General features: G+C 36.3%; 1 protein-coding gene across 3 annotated transcripts in view; it reads right to left on the bottom strand.

Annotated features, from left to right (window-relative positions):
- Window positions 1-13,451, bottom strand: part of PREX2 (phosphatidylinositol-3,4,5-trisphosphate dependent Rac exchange factor 2) — a 331,391-nt gene that overhangs the window by 103,119 nt on the left and 214,821 nt on the right. For all 3 annotated transcript variants that reach the window (XM_045979892.1, XM_045979882.1, XM_045979874.1), the window contains 2 exons: window positions 10,022-10,063; window positions 3,651-3,868 (listed from right to left, as the gene is read on the bottom strand). In XM_045979892.1, coding sequence (XP_045835848.1) covers window positions 3,651-3,868; window positions 10,022-10,063 — 260 coding nt within the window. The remainder of the gene's footprint in view (window positions 1-3,650; window positions 3,869-10,021; window positions 10,064-13,451) is intronic.

The raw sequence follows: 13,451 nt of genomic DNA on the forward strand, positions 1-13,451 counted from the left end.
ATGATTAAACAAAAAAAAGACAGGATCAGATTTATAAATACCACAACAAACTGACAGTTGCCAAAGGGAAGGATGGGCGAAATGGATAAAAGGGAGTGGGAGATGCAGGCTTCCAGCTGTGGAGTGAGTAAGTCATGGGAATAAAAGGCACAGCATAAGGAAAAATAAATAAATAAAAAGCACAGCATAGGAAATATAATTAGTGATACTGTAATGGTGTTGTGTGGTGACAGATGGTAGCTACACTTGTGAGCATAGCATAACATATAGAAAAGTTGAATCACTATGTTGTATATCTGAAACTAACATCACATTGTGTGTCAACTGTACTCAAATTAAAAAATATATATATGAAATTTTAAAAAAATGGCTGCCCTATTTTACATTCCCACTTGCAATGTACGAAAGGGTTACAGTTTCTCCTTACCAACACTTGTGATTGTCCTTTGGATGACAGCTATCCCCCTCACAAGTGTCATAATATCTCATTGAAGTTTTAAGTTGCATTTCCCCAAGGACTAATGATGTTGATCACCTTTTCATGTGCTTTTTGGCCATTTTATATTTTCTTTGGAGAAATACTATTCAAATCCTTTGTGTGCTTTTTTTCCCACATTTTATACGTTTATTGAAAAGTCTATAAGCTTTATTATCTGTAAGCTTTTAGATCCTAAAATACACAGTTGAACAATCTTAGGGCATACAGCTACATTTCCAGTATTCCAAGGATATCAGAATATGTTTACCTATTCTTTTTTAAATTTCTTAACAGCTTTATTGAGATATCATTTACATACCAAGCAATTTACCCAAAGTGTACAATCTCATGGCTAAGGGTGTATAATCACAAGGTTATGCAATCATCATAACATTCCATTTTATTTTTTAATTTTTTAAAAAGATTTTAGGGGCACCTGGGTGGCTCAGTGGGTTAAGCCTCTGCCTTCAGCTCAGGTCATGATCTCAGGGTCCTGGGATCGAGTTCTGCATCAGGCTCTCTGCTTGGCAGGGCGCCTGCTTCCTCCTCTCTCTCTCTGCCTGCCTCTCTGCCTACTTGTGATCTCTCTCTGTCAAATAAATAGAATTTTTAAATAAATAAATAAATAAATAAACAAAAAGATTTTATTTATTTATTTATTTAAGAGAGAGAGAGTATGGGAGAGAGAGAGAGAGAGAGCATGAGAGCAGAGACGGTCAGAGACAGAAGCAGAATCCCTACTGAGCAGGGGAGCCTGATGTGGGACTCAATCCTGGGACTCTAGGATTGTGACCTGAGCTGAAGGCAGTTGCTTAAGCAACTTAGTCACCCAGACACCGCACATTCCATTTTAAAACATTTTCTTCACCTCAAAAAAGGAACTCTACATCCACTAGGAGTCATTCCCATTCCCCTTTCCCTCCAACCCCCCTCAGCCCTAGTCAATTGCTACTCTACTTCCTGTCTCTCTGAATTACCTTGTTGTGGACATTGCATATAAATGGAATCATTCATATTTGACTTCTTTCACTTAGCATGTTTTCAAGATTAATCCATCTGTTACAGCATTCCTTCATTCCTTTTTATTGCCAAATAATATTCCATTCTATTTGCCCATTTTTCATAAGCGCTTCTGTTTTGTTTTTGTTTTCACAATGTTGCTTTCAGCACTTGACTGAATTGAGTGGTCCTCATGTCTCCCATCTGTGTACCCTTTAATTATTCCGTCGATTATTGCTGTAGGAGTCTGTTATTTTTTAAGATTTTATTTTATTTTTTTAAAATATTTTATTTATTTATTTGACAGAGAGAGAGATCACAAGTAGCAGAGAGGCAGGCAGAGAGAGGGGGAAAGCAGGCTCCCCACTAAGCAGGGAGCCCGATGCGGGGCTCGATCACAGGACCCTGGGACCATGACCTGAGCTGAAGGCAGAGGCTTAACCCACTGAGCCACCCAGTTGCCCCTAAGATTTTATGTATTTATTTGACAGACAGAGATCACAAGTAGGCAGAAAGGCAGGCAGATAGAGAGGGGGAAGCAGGCTCCTTGCTGAGCAGAGAACCCAATGTAGGGCTCGATCCCAGGATCCTGGGATCTTGACCTGAGCCGAAGGCAGAGGCTTTAACCCACTGAGCCATCCAGGTGCTCCAGGAGTCTTTTTAATTGAATTGTCTTTCTGTTGTTTTAAATTTTAAGAATTCCTTCGAGATTATGGATATAAGTCACTTATCAGATATATAAACTACAAATATTTTCTCCCATTCCTTGGGATTCCAAACAAAATTAAGTTTAAACTAAAAGTACCAACGGTTGATTAAACAATGTTGGTTTTAAGGTAGGAGTAGAATAGGAATGAAGCCACATTCATTCACTCATTCAACAGGCACCATGTGTTATGTGGTCTTCCTAGCTTATGTAATTTCTATTTGGTAAGAAATTATTAATTAATATATTTAAAAAATTTTTTAAACTTTTCCCAAAGTGCCTTATTTCAAAAGTTTCATTAGTTAAACCTTTTGTAGTTTTATTAGCAGCCAAATAAGAAACTGATCACCCACATGGGATACATAAGAGTCTTTTCAAAAGAATCTGTTTCAGGATGACTGGGTGGCTCAGTCATTAAGTGTCTGCCTTCAGCTCAGTTCATGATCTCAGGGCCCTGGGATCAAACCCTGCACTGAGCCCCCGCAAGGGACTCCGTGCTCAGGGGGAGGCCTGCTTCTCTGTCTCCCACTCTCTCTGCTTATGCTCCCTCTCTCGCTGTCTCTTTCTCTGTCAAATAAATAAGTAAAACCTTAAAAATCAATTTCTCTGAAGTACATGGAGGTGAACTTCCTTACCTTTTGTGATTGTGCAATACTGCAATTACTTCCCTATCCTCATTATCATTGCAGAAAAGCATTTTGATACATAAAGTCACATACATCTGCTTAAAAACTCAACCATTACTTGGTAGCCACATGTTCTATGTGTAATTTAATGGGTGACACAGCACCTCATGTTTAAAATCACGATTCTATTTAAGGAGTACCTTAAGTTTATACACGAGTGAACATATTTGCCTTTAAACATCAAGACAACTATCAGAACTACAGAAAGGATATCTTAAAAGACAACTTCTATTTATCAAATAGTTTGAGATACTTTCTTCATAGGCACTGTGGGAAATGGATATGTAAATACAGAATATTCTTAGATTTAACAGGACAAACATGCCTACAAAGAAAGGAAATAAAATCGTTGAACATAGCAAATTTTAAACAGATTGTCAGACAGTATGGCAGACAGGTTGTCCGATCTTGTCTGTCAAGCACGTTCCTGACATCAACCTCAGTGGGAGCTTGGGTTTCATGGCAGGCTGTTTCTTCTGGCCTGGAAATAAGGAACCACAGCAGAAAGACCCTCTTCCCTCTGATGATCTTTCTGAGTTCCTGCTTAGGGATACAGGAATTAGTAACAGATGGAGGCTTTCTCAGCTTTCGGAAGCCGTAGAATAAATAAAAGTCAGGAAAGAAGGAATACCTTCTATATACTTACCCAAACCGTATTTGCTCATAGCAAATACATTCTTTTCAAGTAGCTGACCGACTGCTGACACATAATGAATAACCACTTCTTATTTGGAAATATGTTACAATGTATGCTCCTGTGGGACGCACTGGGATTCCTTACCAGGTTTGGCGACAGGAGTGACTGAAAGTGAAATAGAACACCCGCATTTGCTATCTGGTCCAACCACCTTCTGCTGGCTTCCGCCGTGTCCATCTCATTGTCTTTGCTGTTGTCAAACATCTGGTTTAATGCTGCCATGAGTTGCTCAGAGAAGGCACACACGGTGGCCACAAGACTCTGGCAGAAAACCATGTCTCTTCGGAGCTGTGTCTCACTGTCTGTAAGCCAGGAGGACATAAAGACTGCTTTGAAAAATGTAACAGGTAAATAAAACCAGATCATTAAGCATTTGTAGTTTTTGTTATTTCATCCTTTCACCAAACTCAAACCATGTGAAAAATGTGAATTTGAACCCCACTAATGAGCACAAACACTTCAGCAAATATGCTTTATAGAAAACATTAAACACCAAAAAATGTAAAAAAAAAATAACTTTTTCTTAACTAGTATTGTGATTTTATTTTTTGCAATCATTAAATTATTTTATAAAACCCGAGGGAAAAAATAAGGCTTTATTTAGTATTTTTTGATGGAAAACAATTTGTGTTTGTTGAATGATACTTCCTAAAGGAAACTCGAAGTCTAATTTTTCAGTGTTGGCGATGAACTACATTATTAATACTAACTTTTTAAAAAATGACCTAACAAACTTACTCGAATATTAAGTGACATGCACATGGGGAAAGAGTATTGATGTCTGATTGTAACAATAACCAAATCTGGATTTCTTGGATTTACCTATTAAACTTCACGAGTTATAAACATGCCCAGGTTATAAATTCTTATATTTCTTTGAAATAAGGAATGTATTTACAGTTCTAACATATACCAATTTTCACCTGGGTTCTTATTCTGCAATTGGCTGGATTTTTGACTGACCCACACAGAAAATATATTTACCCATGAATGGCCACTCCTGGGCCACAGTTTTTTCAAGTGGAAAGAAGATTGCCTTTGAAAACCTGATCACAGAGATTCATCTCTTTGCATTTTTAGATATATACAAACTATATAAATATACAAACTATATAAATGCCAAGCCATACGTTCTGTACACTGAAAAATCACTTGTACTAGATAAACAAGAAAAACAAAAATGTTCATACTCTCAAAAGTGTACTGAATATTTCAAGGGCTCAGAATTTTCTGAAATGAAGCCCTGTCAATATTACTGCATAACATAGACATAAATGTTGCCATAAGTTTTTGCTTTATTGATAAAAAGGCATAATTTTTAAGTTGTTTACTAGGAACGAACATATGTTTTTAATAACCATCAAAAGCATGTGAACACATACTGTAATTGCTGTGTTGCCTAGTTTCACTGTTAGTAAAAGCTACTCTGAAAATTTTATTAGAAAAAGGATTAAATTTTAAAATATTTAATTTTATAATGAATATTCATTTATTACATTGATCTATATGAACTTGTTGCTTTATTTGGTCAAAATGGTCGAATATGGCAACTCCATATGGTTCAACTTATTAATTTAATCAATAACATGTGTTAGTCATTTCCCTTAAGTAATTATATACTATGTGCCTCATTCAAATAGATGGAAAATCGCATTTTACAGGTAACTGTAAAACAGCTAAAGTGGAAAAATCTTTGCCCAATTCTCGATTAAGAAAAAAGCAAAACACCTATTTTTTGTTGTATACAATTTCTAACAAAGTGTAGACATTCCATAACTGTTTATTGAATTAATTAATGAAAATAATGAACCAGTACAGCAACTAACAAAGTAAGTGAAACGAAAATGTATGAGCTCATTCCCTGACTTCTTGAAACGTCTGGATTTAGTTTGACCTAAAAGGGTAATTCACATAGCTTGTTAACCCAAATGTTTAGCTGCAGTGCTGAGATTCAAACAGAAACTAAATAAAACTGTCCTGTATCTTTCTTACACAGTCTTGCTTTGGGTCCCGTTTTTCTATAGCAAAGCAGAAAATCTAGGTAAATTTAAAAAATACTTCAATAGTTTTGGCAGAAATACTCCCATTTATAACGTGAGAATAATTTCATAACCAAAACTGAATTGGAAAGAAATGTCTTCTATCAAGAATGGAAGGCCAAAGTCTACAGGAGGAAGGATCCAGTTCCACTGAAAAACTTTAGATCACAAGGGTTAGTAACTTTGCCACTAGTAGAAATAATTATTTTCAAATCGAAGAAATGCCCAAATTTCTTCCCTTTTTTTTTAGCCTGAGAAAGAATACATAAATGTTTATTCTACAGTCCACTACTATATTCTGTATGCCTCTTAAGTCCAATAGAATTTTCATTCAACCTCATTATCAAGTCAGAACTGATCACGCAAAAGTTTTATTTCTCTATTACTTCAAACTTCATGCTGAATACACCACAGGAATTAAACATGGCACCAATTACTGGGGATTTGAAGGTATCCAAGTTGAGGGTTGGGGTCATGGGTATGCTCACAGAATTTGATATGCAAGATGCTCTGGACTACACTGCCATTTAAATTTCAAACCAACATATTTTCGAATGAAAAATACTTTATAACTCCTTACTACTTTATGAGGTGATTTTCAGTTATACTTTCCCATTTCCCACAGAGTAAATGACTTGTTTGCATAGACTTCAATAGACCCATCATACTGAGTTTTTCAAGTAACTGTACACATTATCACCTCCCAGGGAGTAAAAAAGTAAAAAACTCAGAGTGGCAGAAAGGGGTCTATACAATCTATCCTCAAGTTATGCTGACAGCTTATAAATACATGACTTCCCTTCATTCATCCCCTACACCAACAATGATCTTCCCAGGCTTGTTATGAGAATATAATAAAACAATGTATCTGAAAGTAGCCAGAATCCTGGCTGTACACACCTCTCCTCTTGGAGCCACACACCACTGCTCAGGTTCCTCAAATGCTAGATGCCCTTATAAATGCTATTATAGCTCACACTTCTGCCCCTATGGAGGCCCTCTGGCTATGTGTGGGCACTTTCCCATCCTCTCCACCAGCAAACTTTAAATCATCCTTCCACATTTCAGCTATCATGGACATTGCTACAATGAACATTGAGGTGCATGTGCACTTTCTTTTCACTGCATCTGTATCTTTGGGGTAAATACTGGTAGTGCAATTTTTGGGTCATAGGGAAGCTCTATTTTTAACATCTTGGAGAACCTCCATGCTGTTTTCCAGAGTGGCTGCAACAGCCTGCATTCCCACCAACAGTGTAAGAGAGTTCCCCTTTCTCTACATCCTTAACAACATTTGTTGTTCCCTGTTTTGTCAATTTTTGCCATTCTAACTGGAGTAATGTGGTACATCATTGTGGTTTTGATTTGTATTTCCTTGATGGCTAGTGATGTTGAACATTTTTCCATGTGTCTGTTAGCCATTTGTATGTCTTCTTTGGAGAAGTTCATGTCTTCTGCCTATTTTTTGACTGGGTTATTTGTTTTTTGAATGTTGATTTTGAGACGCTCTTTATAGATCTTAGATATCAGCCCTTTATCTGTAATGGGAATATGCTCAGTGAAGTAAGTCAGGCTGAGAAAGATAATTATCATATGGTTTCACTCCCGTGTGGAACATAACCAATAGCATAGAGGACCATAGAGGACAATAGAGGAAAGGAGGGAAAACTGAAGGAAGAGAAATCAGAGAGGAAGATGAACCATGAGAGATCGGGGACCCCAGGAAACAAACTGAGGGTTTCAGTGGGGAGGAGGGGTGAGGGATGTGATAACAGGGTGATGGGTATTAAGGAAGGCACATGTTGTGATGAGCAGAGGGTGTTATATACAACTAATGAATTACTGAACACTACATTAAAACTAACAATGTACTACGCAGTGGCTAGCTGAATGTAATAAAATAAAATAAATTGTCCTTAAGAGTCAACTCCTAGAACTACTGGGAACCCACTGAGCTACTGAAATATTATCTTCCCTTGTGAAATTTCCTCTCTCCTTCTGTAGGTATCATGGACTTCCTGCTCTGCCATCAGGGGCTGGGGACCTCCCTGTACTAAATGGCTAATTACTCAGCATTGTGAGAGTTTGTTTACATGTTTGGGTTCCCCAAGTGGCCATCAGCACATCAAGGACAGACGAAGTGGCATATAATGTGAATGGTGCTCATAGACCTAGAGACATATAATCTGCTTTCATCTACTCATTCCACTCATTTTAAACCATATAATCCTAGGTATCAGATTCTTTTATACAGTATGGGTTATTTGTACTCAGACCTGCAATAAACATAAATGAGATATAAAGATAAAGCGCTTAGTTAGCAAGTGAAATTGTTATCGTGATTCTTCCTTTCTCCAGCATCTAGCAGGGTACCTGGCACTGAGTGGGGCTCAGTTCTGTTGTTGACCAGGGAAGGAACCACTGGATGAATAAAGACACCAAAATAAGCAAACTTTCAAGAAAAACTGACAAGTCTTAATTATGCAGCTGTTCGAAACTCACGAGTGTCCATCCTTCCTCAAAACTATTCTCATTCCTCATTTTTATCAATAAGAACTACGACAGGATCAACAATAGCTGCTTTCAGCTTCTAGCAAAAGAAGAAAGGCAGGAAGAGCTGTTTTTTGGTTACAGTTTATTTATTGTTTATTGTTTTTGCAGAGTTAGAATTCTCTTGCAGCTGGAATACACTCAAAAGAAATGGATGTTTAACTTATCAAAGGCTTCTGTCTCATTCCAGTATTTAAGCACCTACTTAAACTCACCTTATACAAGCATGTTTTAAAATAGTAACACTTCATTTTCTCTCCCTGGTTTAAAAAGCTCAAATTCCATAGCTGGTCTAAAAAGAATGAGATGGTTTCTAGACACACAAGTAATCACAGTCATTATTCTGAGACTGTAGGAAAAAGAAAATAATGATAATAAAAAAATAACAACAAAGAAATAAAGGAGAGAATAGAGAGAGAGAAGGATAGGAATAAAGGTGAGTTAAAAATATTTAGCAGACACAATCTACCCTTTCCGAGTGGCGAGCATAACTCTGCAGCCAACAATATGGAGTAATTTGGCTACATTCTGGTGCCATCCTATATTACAGAGGGGAAAAAAGAGTGAGTAAATGAAGTAGGAAAAAGGAGGCTTATGACAGGAATAGAAAAATAAAATTGAAATCAAAATAAAAATCTATAAAAATAGCGGTGGACTCTGAAAAACAACCTGAGGGTTTTGAAGGGTCAGGGGTGGGAGGTTGGGGGAACAGGTGGTGGGTGATGGGGAGGGCACGTTTTGCATGGAGCACTGGGTGTTGTGCAAAAAGAATGAATACTGTTACGCTGAAAAAATTAATAAAAGGGGAAAAAAAAAAAAAAAATTCCACAGACTCACACACAAACACACACACACACACACACACACACACAAACTAACAAAGAAAATTCAGCAGTGTATTAAAAATATCATGATCAAGTGGGATTCATTTCTGGAATACAAAGATGGTTCGACATACACAAATCAATAAATGGGATACATAAAAAGAAAAAAAAAAATAGCGGTTTAAATATTAATGAATAAAGCAATGCATTCCAGGACCACTTCTGGAATTGGCATAACTAAGTTTGAATTTCATCTGCCACCTACTCTTTATGCCTTTACTCAATCAAGCATCTAATTAATCTTCCAGATGCTCAAAAATATGTATTGAATGAATACCATCTCTACTTATTATAATTAATTGGCCTAAATGTTAATTTCATTTTTAAACCTATGGAAAGATAATATTCTCATAGAGTGATTGTGAGGACCCAAGGAAATCCATAAATATGAAGTCTATCAACTGGTTAGTTATTAGTGAAACTTTAAAAAGTAAAATACTTTTGTTTATTATTATTACTCAGTCAAACAACAAGACAACTACTTGTTTAATTAAAGCAAAAACCGGCCAACAAACAAAGAAAAAAGCCCTGGTTAACTTGACTTATTCATTCACTTTTAGTTTAAAATTTCCAGGTTTGGTAGAGTATAAAAGACTCCTCCTTTCAAAGTACAGGTCTGCTTTTCTATCCCTTGAATCTGAGCCCACCTACATCCTTGATCATAAACAAAAGTTAGACATAGTTTCACAATAAATCCCATGCACAATTCACTTTATCAAAACCTGCTTCCTTTCTCCTTTTTAATTATATTCTGTATAAACATATACTTACATAAGTTTCCACTTTGTACCTATAATTGAAGATGAGCATGGTTTTATGCTTTTATTAAAATTAAGCATTTTCTTACATCTTTGCCAGACTTTAGAGAAAGTAGGGATTGCATTTCCATCTAATTTGTTGAAAGCACTGCCTTGGTATCATGAGACTTCTAAGGTCATGGACCACAATAATTTCAAATCATAAAAATAATGAAAAATAGTACCTGAATATTCAAGAAGAGCCAGGAGTATCCTACACTTTACCTCTGCCGAAAAAAAAAAATTAACAATTAGTTGTTTAGTCTTTTTCTCCCACTGGCACCACATTTTAACTGTGCAGTAAAAATTAGCACAATCTTACTATATATATATTATTATTAGATAATAAAAATCCCACTTACGTACATGCTGTTCTTCCTATCTACCTATATTCTATCCATTTAGATAGAATCTAAATTCTATCCATTGCTCTAGATGTTACAATTTCTTACAGCTCTGATTTAAATTAGCTTGTGCAACACCATTCAAACCGTGCTACCTTTGTTAAGTCACCCTGAACCGCTGTAGTGTGCATGGTGCTCTCTAAACTCCTATAGCGATTATTGTCTTCATCCATAAGCCCTCAAACAGCTTTTTTTCTCAGTTATTTACACTTTTGAAGATTATATATGCATTTTATAATCTTTTTATATAATTATACATATCATATTATTCATTACATATGATAATTATAAATTATATGTAATTATACAGATTATACTTACATATTATATAGTGTGTGCATGTGTATATATGTGTAATATGTACAGTGCATATATAATATATATATGTATATATATAATCTCTCTCTAGACTTCTTATCTCTATGTCAAAAACCTCCCTAAAGGGCAGAACAATACTAAATAGTTCCAAATACTGTTCTCCCCAGTCCATCTCCAAACAAGGGCAATCACAACTGTGTATTGTGTATTAGCTTCATACTCATTACTTTACTTCTAATTGGTAAATAGTTTACTTGCAATAAGTAAATATAAAAACATACAGAGCGTCTTCATGTGCCCCAGGTTATGGGAAATGAAAAAAAGTTTAAGCTGCATCCTATTCCAAACAGGTTCACAATAAAGTCAGAGTGACAAAATTACCTGATAAGAAGTATAAGAGATATTTGAGAGGGCATTACATTTTATAAGTGAGAACACAAGAACAAGAGAATTTCAGAGGCAGAAAAGTATCCTGGACAAAGAGTCCACAAGACCCATCTGCTACAGTAATCCCTCTTTATTTATGACGGACTTCCAAGACTGCCCTCCCGTCCAGTGGGTGCCTGAAACAATGGGTAGTACCAAGCCCTATATATACTATGGTTTTTCCTGTACATCCATATACCTATGACAAAGTTTAATTTACAAATTAGGCACAGTAAGAGATTAACAACAAGGACTAATAATAAAATAGAACAATTATAATAATACACTATTAAAGTTAGGTGAATGTGGTCTCTCTCTATCATCTTATCTCTCATCTTATCTCATCTTATCTTATTGTACCATACTTTTCCTTCTTGTGATGATGTGAGATGATAAAACGCCTCTGTGATGAGATGAAGTGAGGGGAATGATGTAGGCATCATGACACAGAGCTAGGCTATGACTGACCTACTGACTAAATCAGAAAGAGGATCATCTGCTTCTGGACTGTGGCTAAGAGTAACTGAAACCAAGGAAAGCAAAACAGAGAATAATGGGGTACCTCCATACCAGCTTTGTAATCTTCAGAAAATGGCTCCACCATAGTTGACCATTGAACAACACAGGTTTGAACTGCATGGGTCCACTTGTACATGGAATTTTTTCAGTCAATACAGTATATATATTGTATATACTGTAAATGTATTTTTCTTTTCATGATTTTTTAAACATTTTCTTTTCTCTAGCTTTCTTTATTGAAAGAATACAATATATGATACATGTAATGTAGAAAATATGTACTAACTGATTTATTTATGTTACCAGTTAGGCTCTGGTCAGCAGCAAGCTATTAGTAGTGAGGTTTTGGGGGAGTCAAAAGCTATATGCAGATTGACTGTTCAGGGAGTCAGTGCCCCTAACCTTCATGCGGTTCAATGGTCAACCATATTTTGAGTTTCAAGGTGCTCATTTATAAGTGATGATAACACCTATCTTATCTGTTTTATAGGCCTATGTAGGAAAAATAAACAGGGATATGTATTAAAAGCCTTGGGAAATGCTTTAGCATGCTGTGTATCTGTGAAGCACTGCTATTACTCTAATCTGAATCCAGCTAAAAATTTGGTATAGAATTCTGAGTCTTGAAAATGTTTTTAAACATTTTTTAAAGTTACAGTGTCAAGGGAATAGGTTCATATCCTAAAAGTAGAAAAGAACACTAGCAAGAGAGTATAGTAAAGAATGAATACCAAATATCCAACAATCTAGCATAGAAAAGATTTTATTATATCATTTAGAGACTGAGATTGGGATACAATTAGAAACCCTTGTTTAAAAATTAGATCCAACATCAGAATGATGAGTTTAGACTTAGCTAACAAAAATCATGTAAGGTTCTGGGCAGGGTTCTAAAATGAACATACTATTCTGGGAAGTTGAATATAGTATATAGTAATATATAAACCAGAAAAGATAGAGATGGGGGATTATCCAGAAAACTGTTCCAATTACTGCAGTAAGAAGAAAAAGGGGGATATTGGAGACTTTTGATTTAAAAAAATGGAAGAAGTTCTTTAGGATATTTGGGACAAAGGCAGAGGAAAAAAATGAAAAAAAATATAAGTTGCTGAAACAACGGGAGATTTTGAAAAGAGTACAACTTTTGTAGGGGGCAAGAATTGAAAAATGTGTTTACTAATAAACATTTGACTTTAAGGGGATGGTGGGTCTAATTCTGTCACAAATTCCAGTGTGTGTTTTTTCCCCCATACCACCAAGCAACTGTCTCATGCTATCTGGGTATCCTACAATTCAACTCAGTTCTGGCATTAGCTACCTGGAGATAGCATCAGAGCTCACGGAGTAAGGGTTCAGTTCCACAAGACTGTTGCTCCCCCTCCCCAACACGCACACACACTTCATGTGCCAACTGCCAGTCCTGGCTGCCACCTACGCTTCTGACTAACTGGCTGCAGATTGGTGGTTTCAGTGACTCTCTCTTGGGTTTGATTAATTGGCTAGAGTGGCTCACAGAACTTTGAGAAACATTTTACTTACTAAATCACCTCTTTATTATAAAAGGATATAGCTCAGGAGCCAGATGGAAGAGATGCACTAGGTAAGGTATGGGGAAATGGCGCAGCACTTCCATGCTCTCTGAAAGCACCACTCTTCTAGAACTAGCCCTGAAGCTCTCTGAACCTCATCCTGTTGGGATCTTGTGGAGGCTTCATTACATAGACATGGTTGATTAAATCATTGGTCATTGGTGTCTGAACTCAATCTCCAACCCCTCTCTGCTCCCGGAAGTTGGGAGTGGTATTGAAAGTTCCAATTCTCTAATCACATGGTTGGCTTCCTTGGCAAATCAGCTCCCATCCTTAGAAGTTTTCCAAAAGTTACCTCACGGGCATAACAAAAGACACCTTTATAGTTCTCATCATAAGAAATTCCAAGAGTTTTAGGA

The sequence above is a fragment of the Meles meles genome, chromosome 1 (assembly GCF_922984935.1).
Source record: "Meles meles chromosome 1, mMelMel3.1 paternal haplotype, whole genome shotgun sequence".
Classification (NCBI taxonomy): domain Eukaryota; kingdom Metazoa; phylum Chordata; class Mammalia; order Carnivora; family Mustelidae; genus Meles; species Meles meles.